Consider the following 19,892-nt stretch of genomic DNA (forward strand, 5'->3'; position numbering starts at 1 on the left):
AAAAAAAAAAAAGACACCTTCAGAAACTAAACTGCAATCAATTCCACTAATAATAATATAAAAAAAAAAAAAATTTTTAGCCAAATACTGAGGGGCACAAAACACGGGTGTGTACTCATATTGCAAGTGAGTTCTGTTTTCAGTTCTATAATGTATTGACACATGTAAAATATGCAGCAGAATGTTCAATTTTCCACTGGTGTTGAGGGCGCAACAGTTTGTGCCAAATAGATAAACTCCTTTGCATCTTTCTGCAACTTCCACATTGACAAGTGAAAACCACACACACACATACACACACACACAAAAAAATAACCCCCCCCACATATCCTCAAAAGCGCAGGCCCTGCAACCCATCACTTTATTCCTGAGTTGCGAGATACATTTACTTGGGGGCCCCAATGTTCTGTGAATTTTGTCTGTATGACAGAACTCAAGTGTAGGTATAAATCATAAATTTGCTCAATGACAGGAAGAGCACATGGGGAGAGACTAGGGAAGAGGAGAGGTGCCACCTTCACTTTACTAAAGGTGATCAATGGACATTAAGACAAAGCGCCGGACTATCTGGTTTTGCACTAACAAGCTTTGCTCTGAAGGCAGTTGAGAATAAAATATTTCACAAAAAAAAAAAAAAAAAATTCTGCATGTGGGATTATGTCCCCTCACCTCCATGACTCACTACATGATGTGGAGACATCAGGAGCACTTTCACAAATGGGGAGAGGTGGTATGATCCAGTGTTGTACAAACCACCACACACACACACACACACACACACACACACACACACACACACACACACCATGAAAGCACGTGCATGAAGGCAGACACGTCCTGCACCATGACAATTAGGGCACCCACACGCAAAATTAGCTATAGTCATACATCCAACAAAACGCACCATGAGCTTCCATGCAGACAGCACAGTATTGCTAATAAATGCAGCTGGCAACATGAGCTTGTGATTGGTTCCGCTGACAATAAAGAGCTCCACGGTGGATGAATTAACCCTACACGTATTTACCAATTAAGCTGCTATAAAAGGCAGTATCTGCATGACAAGAGTTTTGGACACTGAAAAGAGCCAGAAAAACAAAACCGGGGTCCCATCTTTGGAGCGCCTGCATTTCGGATTGCAGAAACATTTCTTGGAGGAACAGTTACTTTGTAGTGTGTAAGCATGGACATAGTGTCACTCTTTGAAATTTGCATTCCTAAAAATGAGGCATGACGACACCTGCGCTGCACTAACATGGCAGTTCCGAGTATCAGACATTGCACCAGATCAGTGGAACAAAAGGCCAAGTTCCCTTGTACTTTGACTGCTGTGCAGTTAGCAGACTGCTCCTGTAATTCACTGAATACAAAAATATCATGGAAATCAACCCAGTTACACATGACCAAAATGCATTTCAGTGCACCAAAGAAATGGGTTTATTATATATTTAAAAAAAAGAAAGAATTCTACCCAGTCGGCAAACATTCGCAGAAGCTGACAAGATCTCCCTGACTTGTATCTTTATTTTTTTAATTCATGGAAAATAAGTAACGTAAAACAAAAACAGGAGCTGGGGATGAGTGTATCACACAAGCTATGCAGTCAACATCTTAAATCCAGACTACCAGCAGATTTAAAGAAAAAGGAATAAACACATGTAAAGACATAGGCTTCAAAAACTTGACTCTTTCTCAATCTCTCCAGAAATTACATCAAACCAGTTGAAGTTTAAAGTAAGCTGTCAAGTGAGGTATGGAGATTGTGGGCACCGCCTTGAGAAAGAAGGGCCCGTTTTGCAGTATGCCGGGTAATAACTGAGTTGTAGCAGCATCACTGAAAAGGAGAGACCCATGAAATGGGCTGTGATCAAGAGTTCCCTGACACCCAAGAAATAAAATGAGAACTAAGAAAAGAAACAACCCCACCAAATAATACATCGGAACATTGTATACCTCACAGAATATGGCCATCTCCCAAAGCTAAACAGTTTCACAATATACAAACTGATGAAAAAGTGGCTCAAAAGCAAAAGAGGCGATAGGGAGCAGACTAAAAGAGCACGATTTATATCAAGGGAGAGGCGCTGTCAGAAGGAGCTGAAATATGGCTGTACCCAGCAACCAGGGACGGCTGTGGTTAGGTGTCTGGCTGAACACGGCTGGGTGAGACAGCTGTGGTAGAGTGGGCTGAATCTGCAGGGTGCCAAAAAAAGGACCACAAGTGTTCAACTGGCTTGGCTGTTGCACCTGCAGGTAGTGGAGAATTTCCATCGGTTCTCCGCAGGCATCCCAACAACCCATGGGTCTTGCTATAGAGCAGGGGCACACAGCTCATTCCTGTGGGTTGCAGTGTATCCAGGCTCCCACCCCAGCTACTTCACACACTTTGGAAAACGTTAGCACTGTTTTTGTTTGTAAAAACACTTCAATGTTTTGTGCATTTAGAGATGTGAAATTAAGACCGATATTTAACCAGTACACCAAATTCCAACAAAAGCTGGCATACACTGTGATCCAAAGGGAAAAGCTGAGAAGGTATTGGACAGCATGGAGCTCATGAATCCCACTGTCCATTTTAAATCAGTCATTTACAGACTTTGTCCAAGTCTTTTTTTGGGCCAGATTTTGGATAATGGCAACAGTAAGTACATGTAGAAGGACCAGACTAGGTCAAATCGTTTCATTTAAAATGTTCCCCTGAGCGGTGGAAATCTTGCACACCATCACACTCCTTTCCCTGCCCCCCCCCCAAGCTCACTTAGCAATTACATATTTTGTTTTTGGAAAGATACAATAAACAGCTAAAAGTATGCATTAAAAAAAATGCCAAGCTTTTTTATACTTGGAACAGAACACTGTCCCTGCAGGCTATTTGAATTGTAAAAATCCCAGACAAGAATTAAATTTCAATGTAAAATCCTAGCAAGAGTGACCACTGCATAGGAGGTAAAAGTTCATTCTTTTTTAAGTCCATGATAAACCATGGTATCTCACACAGGGGGGGCGGGGGGAGAGAAAAAAAAAAGAAAAAAAGAAAAAAAAAAAAGGTTCTTGTGACCCTTTGCAGCACCAGTTAAAACCAAAACTAGGACAGCGGCAGGAAATCAGACCACTTGTACACTACTGGCTCCATGTGCTTTATGGAAAGCATACTGTCCCAAACCAGACCTGTTACACAATTATGAAGATCAATTGCATGCCTCCATTCCTAGGCCAGTCATCTTACTGACAGCCAGTATGAGTCAGGAGTTCTGGAACGCAAAAATCAGCCTCTGAACTTAAGGGAGGGATATTATCACAAATAATTGAAAATAGTAGTGGGAGGGGCAGGGAGAAAAACATACTAGAGAAAACTACCATGTTTCACAATGTAATGTGCTCATCTACCCTCAATCTAGCGCTTTAGCCAGGTGCAGGGAGTGGACTGACACGCCTAGAATTACCACACCAAACTCACAAAAAAAAAAAAAAAAAAAAAAAAAAAAAAAGTAGGCAAATTCACCTTTGTCCAGTATAAAAGACCACCATTTGCAATACCCAGAAGAACCCACTAGAAAACCTAATGGGAAGTCACCAGTTTGTTACAATTTATATATAATATATCTCTCTGGTCAGTTTTGTTTTCCAGTGCTGTTGCAGATAGCAGTGGGTGAACTGCACACACCTTCCCTGGCAGAGCAGGAGGGGCGAGCAGGGATGGAGAAAGGGGAGGGGGTAGAGAGGTGGGGCAAGCGATATTGAATGTTTCAGTCCAGCTCTGGTCGACAGGAAGTCAGTAAAACTGAACGATGAGGTAGTGTGGGTTGCTGACAAGTTACTGCTCTTCCTCCTCCTCTTCCTCTGATGACTCCTGGGATCCCTGCTCTTCTTTCTCCTGCAGAAAGTCCAAAAAAAAAAAAAAAAAAAAAAAAACCCTTACTATGGGGCAGTCACTGGATGAATATGAAACTTAATAGCAGCAAACACCTTCAAGTACTGCATGCTAACGGACAATTCAACAACAGCATATCTGATGACCGTATTTCACACAACAAGCATATGCTGAGCAGGCTAAGTGTCAGTGGCTACCTCTGCCTGGGAGTGGTATACTAAGGAAATACCCCATCCAAGGAGACATCAGGCTGATTCACTTGAAACACTGTCCTAACACCACATATTTACTACATCTAGATTATTATTCCAACTATTCACCTTAGGGCATGATATCTTTAGAAGAGATGAGAGATTGTCGTCAGTCATCTGCAGAGTATTCTTCACTCTCTGGTACCTCTATATTCCCAGTCCCATTTGACAAAACCTTAGAGGGACCCCCTCTCCCATTCAGCACAGGAATGGCCCTGAGCCCACTAGTAAACAAGCAGCCACCATGCAAGGAGTGGTAGGTGGGTGGGCAAGCTAGCTAGCAGGGAGGAATGAGGGAGGCAATAGTGTGATGAGGCTGTGTTTTAGGAAGGATGCAGGGGAAGTCTTTGTAACTTCTCCCTGCACTTACAAGCTTCCTTTGGCCCACCCCCACTCCCACCAGTGCATCCCACTACTGACAAAACCACACACTGTACTACCCTCTATCATTACAAAGAGGTCACACAAAAATGACTCACGGGGGGGGGCAAGGCAGGGGTGAGTCAGACATCCCCCTCCTTTTCATTTCCTCCCACTTGAATCTTGTTTCATTCATTCATTCTTTCTTTTTAAAATGAATGAAAGCAATAGGCTGGGAATAGCAAGCAAAGGACTTACCAGTTAAAGACTGCTCTACATGCATAAATTCATAACTTTATCCAAGGTGACTTTCAAACCATAAATGCTGCGAGTCAGTTAACTTTCAGCTGTTGTCTGTGTCACAATGCAAAAATAAAAGCTTGAAAAACCCTAAGCACATACAAGCAGACAATTCATAGTGCTCAACATTCAGTACATTCCCAATGAAAAGGTGGATGCTAACTGCATACATACCAATAATTTTTTCAAAGCCTCATCTAAGCAGTTAGGCTCATTGTATTCACCATCACTGAATTTAGGCAGCAAACACATAAAACAGCAGACCCATCCCAAGACTGGCATGCATGAAATTGCTGAGGACCAAAAGGGGAATAAATTTGCTTGGGGAAGCCCATAATAAGACTAGTGGGCACGTGTAACCACGCCCCGGGAGTGACTAAGTGCCTTGGATCGGAGTAGGGGCGGGGCCAGGGGATGTCTGCGGCCAGGGGCCAAGTGGTAGGAATTAGTTGGGAAGTAGAAGCAGCTGCCAGCATAGTGCTTCATGGAGTAGGAATTCCTCGAAAAGGGAAACTGAGGATGACTAATAATGACTCTTACTCTGGGGGGTGTGGGTTCAGGAGCACGCCAACTGAAGTCAGTCAGGGATTTTGTTCCAAAACACTTGTTGCATGTACACATACTTGAAGTGGGGCATAAAGCAGGAAGACAACTGAATTGCTAATAGCAGAAGAACATATGTTTGACAATGTTAAAAAAGAATACCGATGACCATCATCAGGGAAGCCAAAAAAACAATAGACTGGAATAAAATCACAACCAAAAGGCACCCCATCCTCCAAAAAAAACAGCTGAGCAACAGGTGTCAATTAAGTCACCCAGTCTTTCTTAGAAAGTACAAGCAGATTAAATATTCAAGTCAAGCCCCACAATAGCTTCAACTATCAGATGACATTTGAGAAACTGAGTGTCCAGACTCAATGACCTAGATTAATATAAGGAACAAATTGAGAGGAGGGGGGGAAAAAAAAAAAAAAAAAAAAAAAAAGACACGATGCTCTTGTAAAGTTTTTTTTTTTTTTTTTTTTTGGTAGGCTTGCAACTTCAGAGGAATACATTTTCTCATCATGCACACCCAGTTCACAGGGAACAAAGAGCTGGTGAAACCCTTCTTCTGACAAGCAGCCAAATGCAAATGTTTTGAAAAGGTTGCCACTGGCAACAGGCCTCTACACATACACACACCTTCAGTGTTGCAGGACCTCGACAAAGGCTGACAGCAAAGAGGTGTCTGTACAGATTGCCTGACAGAAGGACTTAACGTAACGGCAACTGATCTGCTGACACTTGTAACATAAGCAGCAAACAGCTGCTGAGAGATTAACCCTGATCCACATGTGAAGTTTAAGTTGCTCCATGGGAAAAATTACTTACCGCCTTCTTAGGTCTTCCTCTACGTTTTTCGCCTGCAGATGCTGGTGCTTTCTGTGAAAAAGGAAAAAAGCTATTTTAAAAAAAATAAATAAATAAAATTCACCAGCTCTCCAGTAAAGGACTGCAGTCAAGCAACAGTTCAGCACCATCTCGCATCCACTAGGGGGAGTGCCAGCTTAAATAGGAAAGCAGATGGTGAGAGGGCATCAGGTTCAGAGGCTATTATCTGGGAAACTGACAGGAGCCCCACATAGGTCACTGCAGTTCACAAGCCACCTGGCCTGGGGGCTCCAGGACAGCTGGTGGGTTGGCGCATGAGTGCCAGGCCCAAGCGTTCCGCACTCTAGCAAGTGCTGCATCCTGGATGCCACGTGGGGGCTGCCTGAGCAGTGAAATCCACTGTTGCCATGGTGACAGCCAGAAGGACAACAGGGAGGGGTTGGGAGAGTTGTTAAGTTGGAAGAAAGCATGAGGGCTCTGCACCTGCACCGAGTGTATTGTACAAGGCAAACCAGAAATCAAAAATTTACCACTTAAAAAGCTGCATTTACAGGAAATAAGCCAAACTCCTGCAATCTAACTCAGAAGCCTTGGGAGTCTAACTACACCAGTTCCTTGTTCCCACATGTCAAGAGACACAAGACAAACACTGTAGAGAACCCGCACAGCATTGCTATGCTAACATGTTTGGATCACCTGGGCCATCTCCCATTATAGATAGGTGGGCAAAAGTACACTGAAGACTGAGGCACACTGGGCTGCTTTACAATTTATGACAAATTGGAGACGATTTCACTGCAAAGGTACTAAAGGGTCTCACTACTACTGAGCCACCCCAGCTTCCTCATCTCACAATCATCCTTTCTTGTACACAGTGCAAAAAAAGTATCCCCCCTCTTCAACCTAGACAAGGGACCATGGAAGAGCAAACAGTGACTAAAGACCACATGTGCTGAAAAGCTATCCCAAGATTTAATAACCATAGCAGCACAGGCAAGACAAAACTCAGCGCCTAGGCTTACTTTGCTCTTGGTGGTGGTGGTCTTGTTCTTACTGCCCTTTGGTCTGCCCCTGGGTCTCTTAGGAGTGGGGGACCCACTTGGCTCCTGAAGAGAAAATTGAGGAAGTTTAATGTACAGATTGTTAGGTAAACAGCACACAAGAAATGCTTGATCCATCTGCAGCAGTGCCAGAGTTTCATGTCATGCTTACACAGCTTTTGGTATACCTCAGTACTGTCAAAATTGGGGGATGGAGTTGTTCCCCATTGTCACCAATAAACTATATGAAAGGCAAAAATTGTGGAAGTATTGATGGATTTTTGAGTAATTTGCCCCAGATAAAAGTAGTCTGCTAAAGAATGCTAAACACCAACAAACTGCACTGTGGGGGGGGAATTCAATCATCTTGGCAGGAATACTAAGGCTCTACGAAGTTATTAAAACAGAGGTGAAAATGACCAAGTAAGACTTCAATGTTTAGCAGATCCCACCACATCTGGAAATTTCACAGATGTGTCAAGTAAAGAATCTTTTTGAGGGAAACAGCAGCAGAACTAGTGTTAACCATGTTTCCTGATAGAGGAAAACCACTGCATTTCCAGTTACAAGTTCACGTCCTTAAATGCGAAACTCTTCCATAGTGAATGAAACAATTTTTTTTTTTTTTTTTTATATGTATTAACTATTTGGAGAGAAGAGGAAAAAAAAAAAAAAAGCTTATGAAAAATGGTTAAAAGGTTTATGAAACTCCCAAATAGCAGTTCTGAATGGTACCTTCAGTTGCATTTGGTGAATATTATGTAGAAAAAAAAATATTTTATACCACAGTATATCATTGATAAGATTTTTGGTTCCTTGTTTCTTTTATTTATTCCAGATTTAAGCAGAGCTGACTAAACAGTTTTAATATGGCACAAGATTAGAATACTGGCCTGTTGGCCTTAGGATCCATTCAGCCACCACTTGTATGCAACACATAGCCTCTACTACAAAAATGCAATCAATGAGCGCTAAACTAAGATATTCTAATCAAAGTGTTGAGAGGGTTACCAAAAAAAAAAAAAAAAAAAAAAAAAAAAATTCACACTGCAATTTAAAACACTAACAAAAACATCTCAACCTAATGAACATAAAGGCTACATTCAGTCATGTATCATTAATGGCACAAAACCACCTTACAGCTGCCAGCCTCAAACACAGGCACAGGTAAATCTGTACAGGCTAAGATCATTAATAGAGACAATCAATAGCATGCAATAAACCAATACCATGCCAAGTTCATTACTACATAACACAGTAGTCTAGAGCTTCTGCTCTATATTTATCTGCAAGTCTAAATCCTTCAGAGGATCACAAGCTTGATGTGGCTGAAGGCCTCGAGTGTCTCAATGACCTGGAGAGCTATGCTGGTGGGAGCTTCATGCTCCTGGTAGGGTCCTCCCATGCCAGACAGGTCAAAGGGTAGATATCAGACAAATAGTAATTCCTGGTCTTCCAGGTTGAGAGCTTTGCTCAGGGCTAACAACTCTGATCTGTAAAAGAGTCCATTATAGAAACAGCAAGTTGCTCTACATGCCAGTGGTGCAACAAGATAGTGATGAAGCCTAAAGCTTCCCCTACTGGCTATATAGGCAACAAAAACCACACACACACACACACACACACACTTTCAGAACCGCTTGTCCCATACGGGGTCACGGGGAACCGGAGCCTACCCGGTAACACAGGGCGTAAGGCCGGAGGGGGAGGGGACACACCCAGGACGGGACGCCAGTCCGTCGCAAGGCACCCCAAGCGGGACTCGAACCCCAGACCCACTGGAGAGCAGGACTGTGGTCCAACCCACTGCGCCACCGCACCCCATGCAACAAAAACCACTGAATCAAAAATGCAAATATGAAGTTGTACAGCACACTGATGCACTGTACAATTACCTTTATATATGTAGGAAACAAGCTAGGCTGAACAACACTAATGAGCTACAGAAAATGCAGACTCCTTTTTTGTACACAGACCCAACATGAGCCTGATGAATGTCAGAAAAAGATGTTAGACATATGCAAGGAACATTAAGAGACTGGAGTGACATTTAACAGCAAACATGGATCACAAAGACAACAAAAGGCTTATAACAGCAATGCACATACTGAAGTTCATTCTACTATGGCTGCTTGCAGGACAGCTGAAACTGCACTAGAGGACAGATTCTCACGGTTTACCGAGGAAGGCATTTTAGATGTGCTGCATTCAAAGTCTTCAGTTTTTGAGATGTACATGATTTGGGTGATCTGTAATGTCCAAGATCACTGCTGGCTCAGTAAAAACCTGAGTGAGAGCTTCTGATGTCAGGTGAACTGATTTCTAATGGTATAAACATTTGTCATCATACAATGGGCTTTTAAAGCCACAAGAGTCAAAAGGTTTTATACACTCCAAAAAGGAGTTACATAGAATAATTACACTGTACTCTGGGAACAAAGAACTAAAAGTAAAAAAAACATAAGGAAAGCACTTGTGCCATGCCCCCCTCCCCAAACAAATCTGAAGCACCGGCCTTTGTGAGCAGGAAGTCCTGTGTGTCCAAGTAGCAAGTGCAGTGTGCTGATTCTCCAGCCGGAGATTCCACACCACACAAAGACTAGCCTGTTCAAGGTCAGTGCAACTGACACTCACTGCTAGTTTAAGACCAACAGGTGGTGGGCAGCTACAGGTTGCCAAGTCCCATTAACTGTAACTGTAAGTGCTTCAGTGTAGGCCATATTGGGACCAGGAGCTGAACAAGTGAGGGAGGGATACATGCACACAAGCTAATTTAACCTGCAACAGCACTGTGCTACACTAATATGCTAATGCAGGGGGTCACCACTCCAGTGTTCGTGGGCTATAGTCCTGCAGGTTTTAGAGAGTACATTTTAATTAGTACCTTGTTGACACCCAAAATACCAAGTAAAGTATCTAGTTTACTTTTATTTTATAAAAGCCGAGAGCAAACCCCTCCCCCACCACATAGTTAATGGATTTGAGGAAATACCAGAAAATTAGCCTTTTAGGCATAAAAGGAAAATGCCTATCTGTGCAACACTCACGGTTTCTTCTGACTGCACATTATATGCACTCTCATAGACAAAAACAAAACCATGATTCCACACATACTGGTCTACACTTCCACTAAGAGCATGGTACTACTGCACAAGTCAAAAACTGCTGTGTAATTACTGTCCCACTCTAGAAGTTCAAAGGTTAGGATGATAGCTAAGGTCCTTGGCCTGTGTTGATCGGGAAACATGAAAGGTAGCACAAACAATGGGGCCATTCTAGCGCAGCAGCCAACTCAGAAGGTACACAGTATGACAGGGCAATGGAGTGTGTCACCAAGCCATGCAGCCCTGAGAGCCCACTTGGCAGCATGGTGTGGAATTGACAAAAAGCACTTCTTGAATAGTGACTGGAAAACAGGAAGTAAACATGAGATAAGGGGAAACATCTCATAGAGGAATCAGAGACAAAGTGAAGAAAATGTAAATTTTTCAGGAAAAACTAAGCCTGAAAATTTTTTCCTATATGACAGCATTCACATAACCATTTCTATAAAAATTAGGGTGCTTAATTTTTAAGTACAGTAAAAAAAATTACACAAACACAAAAAGCTTAGAGAATGATTTATTGCATTTCACAAAACAAGAACACAAAAACAGGGTCTTAACCATACAGCTCACCCTGTGGCTGCTGCAGGTAATCATACTCCATGGACTGACGCACAAAAATGTTTTCATTACTTCAAACTAGAAATGAAAGTTCATACATTCCAAAACACATGTATAAAAATAATGCATCCTACAGCATGCCAAATTTACATTTGTAGAAAAATATCTTGGGTGAAAAATAACCCAATCTAGAATGTAAAAATTGACCAGAATAGAAAGTAGGCCTTAATTACCAATCACATTCAACCTTACCCTCCCCCAAAATCTTTTGAGAAAAAAATTCAGTGCTATACTCATTGATTTGTGCCATCAGCACTTTAATATTGAAGTGGACCTCCCCACCATTATAAAGTGCAGCATTTAAGAAATAATAAAAAAAAAAAAAAGTAGCCGTTGGTAAAGCTTGCAACAGATATACAACATGGAAAACATTTGGGAAGCTCCATTAAAGATGCATGCCTACTTGGCCTTGCCATGGGGGGGAGAAATTAAGCCTGCACACGACATGGCTGAACATCCTAGTCGACAACAATTGCTATGAAGTTCTTTGTTGCTCGGTGGGAGTAGAAGTGACAGCAGTTTTTTTTTTTTTTTTTTTTTTTTTTTTTAAAAAAAAAAAACTGTTGCACAACAAGGTGCTGGGCATGGGGAAGTGGCTCAGCCCTTCCACTATTAAAACCAATTACGGGAAAACTTCAACTCTATGGTTTAAAGACATCTTGGATTTGGATAGATGAAGCACAGACAGTATAGTTAAGTAACACCTGGCCCATCCATCACACCAAGTTGCCTGACTAACACACCATTCTGACAGTGAACCTTTGAGCTCACAAATTTCATATGGCAATCTGGATGCACCCACATTACACAATCATTCCTCCAACAATGAAAAGTGCTGATTGCTTTCAAAAAACATGTCAGAACAAATGTTGATCAAAACACTAAAAAGCTCATTTAAGACAAGGTGATGTTTTAGTCAGGAAATATGGGGGGGGGGGGGGGGATGTGTTAATACAAGAGAGGAGATTTTAAACCACTTTTACATCTGTTTACATCTGCAGCCATTAGCAACCCTGTAATTTGACACCATCTTCAAATCCCCAAAAATGACAGTTAAACAAACCAATCTGGGTTCGCGTACTGGTTATCACCAGCCAATCTACAGTGGGAGGAGGGCTAAATGGGTTACAGCTGGTTTAAAAAGCTCGTATTACACTACACTGAAAATCCTTCAGGCCACAGGATGCTCATTACAAATGTGAAAAAGGGAGCAGGAGACCCTTAAAGATCCCCCCCCAATCTACAGATCCAGCCAATCTGGAGCACATTTACAGGAAGCAGACTGATAAAGCAGTCTCATCGGAGACAACCTGGAATCACTGAGTAACACAATGTCAACAAAAAGAGTGCTTGCGGAGGAGTTTGCGTAAAAGACATCTTGAATATCTCGTTTTTTTTTTTTTTTGAAGCTGCACCCATTTAAACAAGTCCTGTACTGACATTTATTCATTTAGCAGATACCATCTTCCAAAGCAATGTACATCTCATAGAACGTATGTAGACGCATGATTCTAAAGTAGTTTCCACCATATGAACCAACGTACATCACACAAGTAGCTGTACAAAGGTTTATCCAAATATTGACAATTCATAATCACATTCAAGCTTTTTTTTTTTTTTAAAACATTTACATTATGCAAGTATCTGCATGAAGATGCAGATTGCTTGGAAGTGTTGAACAAAGAATAAACAATTCTGTGTCAACACCGCAAAAATGATTATAATTTGCTTTTCTCCAAAGTGTCTGGTCATTGAATTAGTGTGGGGGGGGGGAATCAGAATCCCCCCCACCAAAAACTCATGGGGGGAGGAAAAACTCAGTACATTCCAGTTTCACGTGCAAGTGTGTGGATGTGCACACACCTGCCTTGGAGTTGGGTTAGGGGAATGGGGGGGGATATTATGTTCTGTCCCAGACATCTGCTGGAATAAGACCTATACTCAAGAGTCCATTAAGACTCTATTTGTGACCTCGTCACTCATTTCACCTTAAGTCTTTTCTTCCCCTGTCAATAAGACACACGGAAAAGACCACCCATGCGGTTAACAAAAAGATTTCACCAAATCAACCACAGACTTTGGTTAAAGCTTTCTAAAATAGCACTTAATGCAATAATTATATCAGGTGTTGCCACGTACGTCAAATATGCGACTCAAGCCTAAATTTTAAAGTGAACTAAAACCAAGAATGGGAGCTGCACACTAACTTCTGTACACTTCCATGCATCATAGAGTAGTAAGTTGGCTCATACTTACGTCAAGACTTTTCACCTGTGGCTGTTTCCGTGGTCGACCACGACCTCTCTTCTCTGCCCCATCCTTGTCTTTCTGGGAGACGGCTTGGTTACCCTTGGCTGAATCACTCATCCTGACTGTTTACACTGAAACAAAGGAAATAAAAACTGTCATTAAAACAAAGGCCAATAATTTTAAAAGCATACCCAATTAAGTCCTCAAACAAATGAGCAAGATGTCTGGCTTGCCTCTCTCTCAAACAGCTAAACCTGAGTTTCTCGCGTTCCACTTAACCTAATGAAGCCAATAAACTCAAGGAACAAAAATAAAATGCACAAACCCGTCACAAGTAAAAACAAAATTTTTTTTTTTTTTTGGTGGACTTTTAAATATTTTGTACTTTTTCGCACGTGAGAGGAGTTACGACAACGGTATTTAAAGAGGTTCGGTCAGAGTTGACCGCCACAGGACCACGCTCGAGACCATTGTTCAAAAAAAGGCGGGAGGCTAGGAAAATATACAAAGGAGCGCGCGCCACCCCCTACTCATTGGAACCACGCGCTCCAGGAGCTGGTCGTGTAAAACGTTAGCAAATCAAAGTGTCCTTAATGCTCTCTTTTAGCGACACCTTGAATGGCAAGAGTCGAAATCTGTACGCTGCACATGCAACGACGTGAAACGCGTTTCAGATATTTAAACCGCGATACCATTTCCACCCAAGTCGCCTGAGTAGCGCGGTTTAAAAAAAAAAAAAAAACCCGCCGCACGCGGGCACCTGCGAACGGAAACGTGCACGAGCGACGTACCCGGCGTGGGGCATCAGCGTGCGAAAGCACTGTCGAGAAACAAGCGGTTAAAAAAAAAAAATATATAAAAAGGAAAAAAAAAAAAAAAAAAAAACCAAGGGAAGGAACTAGGAACACCTAGTTACGGCGTAAAAATAAGACACGCCGGTTGAGTGCGAAGGGAGAAACACACTCGAGGCCCAACGGTGGTATGAAGACACACGGAAACAGGAACCCGGTTTAGAGAGGAAGATCAGGGCTGTTGAAGTGTGAAGCGCTGGAGACCGCCATGACGAACGGCGGCGGCGGAGAACGTACACGCACTGTGTCCTGCAGTTAGCTGTTCAATAAACACCCCCGGACAACGCGGATATCCCGCTGCTCCCGCACGAACATCAACACGCCGAACGTGAATACGCGCAATCACGAGCTGCGCACCCGGTGAGGCCAAAACAAGCGAAATATTAATCAGCACATTACTGTACACGCACGTCTGCGCCGCCGTGGAAGGAGAGCGGTGTGTCCTAATAAAAGGAAATAAACGAGGCGTGCGGCGGAAAGAAGTCGGACGTGCACGGTGCGCACGACGCCGATTTAAAGTTAAAAATACACAAAACGAGCAGCAAACGATCTTCGCCCAAAGCGGAGGCCGTTCCACGACTTACGGAGAAGCAAGGCCGGTTTTTGTGTGCGCCTTCTGCATGCAAACACACACACACAACCAACGAGGAGCGTTTGCTTCTTCACACCCCCCACCCGTCGGCGTCGTCGTCGTCCTCGTGTTAAATAAAATCAAAATGAAAACACACAGGAATAAAGCGCAGCGCGCGCCGTCGCTCGTGCAGGTCCGCAAGCAGCACCGAACCGCAGCTCCTGCGCACCGGCAAACGGGTGCTAGAGCCCAGCCCTTTAAAACCCCATCTTCCCGTGGAAAAAAAAAAAAAAAAAAAAAAAACAATAAAAAAAAAAGTGGGACGCCCAGAGGAAGTAAGCAGACAGAATGAATAAATAAATATTACCCGTTCTTGTGTGGTTTTTTTTTTCTTTGTAATTTTTTTAATTATTAAAAAAAAAAAAAAATGCAGCAGGTGCTGGAGCCGGTCCAACGTGTGCTATAAATAGCGCGCGGGTTCCTCGGAGTGAAGTGGGGAAAAAAAAGGCGCTCGAGCCAGGGCCAGTTTCGGGGCAATTCGAGGAGGCTCCCTGGACTGGGATATAACAACGGAGGGGCGGGGATATGTTAAAGAGACCCCTCTTTCTGCCCGAGGTAGGGGAAAAAAACGAAAAGGCTCCTTTAGGAGGGACAAGCTACTGACATTACTGATCAAGACAAGTCATCACACATGAGAAATATGTATAATTATACATGATTATTTCTTACCTGTTACTCTTTTATTTACTATTGAAATGTACTCTGCATATAATATTAATACAGCTGAAATGTCTCCTGAAATTATTTTTCCTTCCTAGTTTGTTTCTCTTCTTTGCTCTTTTTCCTGTTGCCCCCTATCAGAGAATTAATTAAAAATTTAAAAAGGCTGCGAATATGAGAGCTTCTTCTCCGCGGGAGCAGAAAATAATGACCACTAAACATGCTGCTGTCACGACTGTAAATTCAAGGTAGTGATTTTGTGTATTTTTATTTGTTGTTTTTTTTTTTTTCCCCCCAGTTGCTGTAATAGGGGCCCCGCTACACAGCGCTGTGCTGAGACGTCAGAGCCCCTCCTTTGCGATCGTGTCTCGCTACGAGACACATTTACCTCACAGAAACGGCGCTAAATCCGCAGAGGGGGCGTTTTACCAAGAAGTTCATAGAAAAAAAGGGAAATAAGTGATTACGCAAGGATTATGAAGAGCGTTTTATTGACGAAAACAGGTTTTCCGTGTCTTTTACGGTACAATATGTGTTTCGTGCAGCAGCGAGTGACGAGATGCGATTGCTTGGTTGGTCCTCCAGCTGCTTCTTCCACTTTTTGCGCTGCAATAATCATCGCACATATACGATATAGCGCTCTAAGTATATTCTCACTGCAAAACTCAATGACAGTTTAGTTTTTAATAATACTTGCGTATTTCGTCTTAAATATCTGTAATTTGGGGCACTGACTCATAACCATATTTAGCACCAGACTGGGGAGATGGTCCACATTAACAATTTTCTTTTTTCAATATACTCCTAAAATACATTGTTTTGCTATGAAATGCACCTTGGGACAATCATGGTATAGGAGAGACAATGGGGGAACTGTATGTTATTTACAATATCTTAAACCCTAATATTATAGTTTTTTTTTTTTTTTTTTTTGTTCCATTAAGGGCAGCCTAACTACAGAGTGAACGTACAAATACAGAGGATACTAGTATCACATTAAGTAGTTTTGGTACCTGTGTATTTTTCTCCTATAATAAAAAGTATGCATTTCTGAGTGTGGTCCAAATTGCCACAGCTGACAGACTTGGTATTTTCTTCAAAATTTGAATATAATAACATTTGGGGTGCCTGTGTGACCAGGGGGTACAAGAAATATTTTATGACAAAAAATAGTTTTGGAAAACATAAATATATTCAGCGATAAAGGCATAGGTATATATTTGCGTCTAACTTCATTAAGTACTATTGCAAATAATTCTGGGCTCCCCAATTCTTGACAAGGTTACCATTTTACTGATTCTTACAAACATGCTATTCTTACAGAGAAATAATCCTAAATCTGTTCAACTGCTGGTATCCCAAAGGAGTATGCAAGGTATCTAGACTAATCAGGAGTATCAAGTGATTAACTATGAGTTAATGCTTGTCCTGGTACATTACTATATTTACACGGAGCTTTTACTTAACCCTTGAAAGACCCCGTCTGCTTTCATGACAGACATTAAAAGCGATGAGTCCCTGTCCGGTCCTGCCCCTCCGAGTCCCCTGTGAGCAGCAATATCTTTCTGTCTTTCAAAGTAGGACGTGTAAAGATAGCTTGAAGCACTCATAGATAGTCCCCAAAAACTCCAGCCACGTTATTGATACAGTAACTCTTCATAAATCTGATTGTTTGAAATGGGTGGGGTGGCTTGAAAGAGTGGTAATGATTATGTCAGTTATTTTAAGCAAAAATTGAAATTTTAAGAGGGTTTGGGTGAATAATTTTTACATTTAAATTGGGCTTTTTCGTACTACAACATGCAAAGGCTTAAGCTCTCTTTTGGGTTTTTTTTTTTTTTTTGCCTTGGAGAAGGTATCAGTTGTCCATAGGATGCTAAATAAGAGTGAGATTTGCGAAAGAGATGGACAGTGGGGCTGAGGGTGGGTATAGGAGGCTATCCTCTTCTGTTTCATTCAGGTAAATTGGAATAAAAGTGTCACAAGTAGTGCCCCCCCCCCCCCAGTCTGTACAGTGTGACCTGCAGGACTGTTGGGCGGGAAACATTAAGATTTCTGTAAGTCTTTGTGAAAGAGGCAGAAAACTTAAATTACTCAAAAAGTCCAGGATGTGAAAATGACATGATGTCACAAGTTTTAAATAACAGAACAAGAAAAAAAGTTAATTCAATACTTCCTTTATGTGTCTTTTTTTGTTAGCAAAGTGGCACAGATCCTAATAGCCACTTACTTTTAAAACCTTTATTTTAGGTGTAATTACAGTTGCATTTTAACTAAAATGAAAGTGAAAAGAAAACCAGTCTGAACTGAAACTAAGAAAGAGTTTACTGGAACATCAAATAAATAATGAAAAATGAATGTTTTCACTTCTATTTTAGATGGAATATCTTGAGATATGAACAGATTTTTTTTTCAAGTGTTAGCTATAATGTTTTGCAATGAAAATACTCCGCTATCTTTTATTTTATATCTATTGTATTTTCATTTTGAATCATATAATAATTTCAGACTAAAATGCTCATTCTGTTATGCTGATATTTATAGCTATCATGCTTTGTTTTTACCACATTTATAATTGAAACAAAACACAAGTAAACAAAAAACTAAATAAATAAGTAGACCTGAAATAGTTTCCACAATTCTATTTTTTTTTTTTTTTTTTTGTGGTAGTTATGCTTAGTAATTGTCAGTGTACTAATTGCGTATTAAAACAGTATATCTGTATTCTTTTCCAAAATAATATACGCATTTACTCTGTATTTTGAGTCTTCCAGTACTTCTCAGGTCATGAAATTCCATGCAAATTGAAGAGTTATTGATTCTATGCAAACTGAAGTTGGCAAATTCCTTCTGTGTATCAGCACACTTGGCCAATAAAACTCATTCTCATCGGTATATCACGTCTGAAAGTCTGAAAGAAAAAAACACGTGAAAGGAATAGTAAAATACACAGACTGTAGAAAGGTGGTGGAATCAGAGGAATTTTGGTACCATCTGTCACACCTAAGGTACCCTCACCACACACTGTGAGCCGTGCATTACGGACCCCTCCTCCCAGGCAAGGCCGGAAGTGTGGCAGGGGCACTGAGCTGCACGGGGGGTGGGGTATGGGAGCAAGCGAGGAAGGGAGAGTTTCAGGTTTTCCACGTCAAAACAAACACAAGCAAACCCTCGTACTCTGTTACAAGGTAGAAAAAAACAACAAGAGAACAAAAACGAATGATGACTATAGACAGTGTCACCGCTTTTGTGACCCCATAACTGTTTTCTGAATTATACATTGCAAGAAAACCCCTCAGAAACAAAAAATATTACACTGGAGGTCACTGCTATAAATAATTGCATTATTTTTTCCGGCAATAAAAATTTGCTTTAGAGCAAACGTAGTTTATTTACCCCGGTACATAAAAATCATGTACCAATAATTCAATACACCAACACGAGATATAAAGTACATGACCTCTATGGGCATGTACGTCATTATATACGTATATCTTTATGTAATGTTGCGTATGTCAATATATATTATATCTTCATGAATCTTGGCTTTGTTCTATTTTAGTTCATAAAGTTGCCAGGAAAATAATAATTAGAAACTAATAATGGCTTTATGAGAATTAGTGTGTACTGCAGGTTATCTGTGATTTTTCAAAAGCGTGTCCACTGGTGGATGGATGTTGCATAAACTCCACTTTGGACCCCAAACCATCATGCAGCACTATGTATCTCACAGTGATACTCAGCTGCGCATTTATTTAACAAACACAATATGACAGTATTCCTTACTAAAACCTCCTGTTGCAATTAGTGCAACAGAAAATATTAGTCAGAGGAAAACAAGTTTATTGGGGAGTGTTTGGACTTAAGTAGCAGCCGCTGATCTAGACCAGAGCAGAATTAAACTCCTGCGTTTTTTTCGGGTCTGTCCCAGTAGTAAAACGCAGTCTATCTGTAGCGTATGACCTCCATATTTAACACTCAGGGAATAGTTATGTCTGTCTACTCTTAATTTCTCAGTGTCGTTATACAGGCACTGCATTCACTATGAGGACATTATATCCTCCTTATTTGCATAAAAAGGTGAAGCCAGCAGAACCATGGCCTTTTACTTAATATATTTATTTTTAAGTTTCGCACACACTTGGTTCCATGACCAACCTTTCAGTTAACTCAGTTAACAACATGCGCGCGCGCGCACACACACACACACACACACACACACACACACACACACACATTTTCAGAACCGCTTGTCCCATAGGGGGTCACAGGGAACCGGAGCCTAACCCGGCAACACAGGGCGCAAGGCTGGAGGGGGAGGGGACACACCCAGGACGGGACACCAGTCCGTCGCAAGGCACCCCAAGCGGGACTCGAACCCCAGACCCACCGGAGAGTAGGACTGCGGTCCAACCCACTGCGCCACCGCACCCCCACAACATGCATTGTTTGCATAAGAATAGTCTGAGGTGTCGGATTTTGGCAATGGATGATTTTACATAAGGGGGCGTGGTGGTGCAGTGGCACAGTGGGTTGGAACCGGGTCGGGCGGGGTCCTGCTTTCTGGTGGGTCTGGGGT

The 19,892-nt window shown here is 41.8% G+C and overlaps 1 protein-coding gene across 3 annotated transcripts; it reads right to left on the reverse strand.

Moving 5' to 3' along the window:
• Positions 1-4: 4 nt before the first annotated feature.
• On the reverse strand, positions 5-14,984 carry hmga1a (high mobility group AT-hook 1a). 3 transcript variants are annotated; one of them, XM_029246236.1, is made up of 5 exons: positions 14,961-14,984; positions 13,178-13,302; positions 7,179-7,262; positions 6,157-6,207; positions 5-3,874 (listed from the first exon to the last, which is right to left on the reverse strand). In XM_029246236.1, the coding sequence occupies exons 2-5, from the start codon at positions 13,286-13,288 to the stop codon at positions 3,815-3,817; spliced, it is 306 nt and encodes a 101-aa protein (XP_029102069.1). In that variant the 5' UTR covers positions 13,289-13,302; positions 14,961-14,984; the 3' UTR covers positions 5-3,814. The 3 variants fall into 3 exon arrangements, with proteins under 3 accessions (XP_029102069.1, XP_018616115.1, XP_018616116.1); XM_018760599.2 differs by lacking the exon at positions 14,961-14,984 and adding an exon at positions 14,607-14,854; XM_018760600.2 differs by lacking the exon at positions 14,961-14,984 and adding an exon at positions 14,433-14,854.
• Between the last annotated feature and the right edge of the window lie 4,908 nt (positions 14,985-19,892).

Source organism: Scleropages formosus, chromosome 19 (assembly GCF_900964775.1).
Source record: "Scleropages formosus chromosome 19, fSclFor1.1, whole genome shotgun sequence".
NCBI classification, from domain to species: Eukaryota; Metazoa; Chordata; class Actinopteri; order Osteoglossiformes; family Osteoglossidae; genus Scleropages; species Scleropages formosus.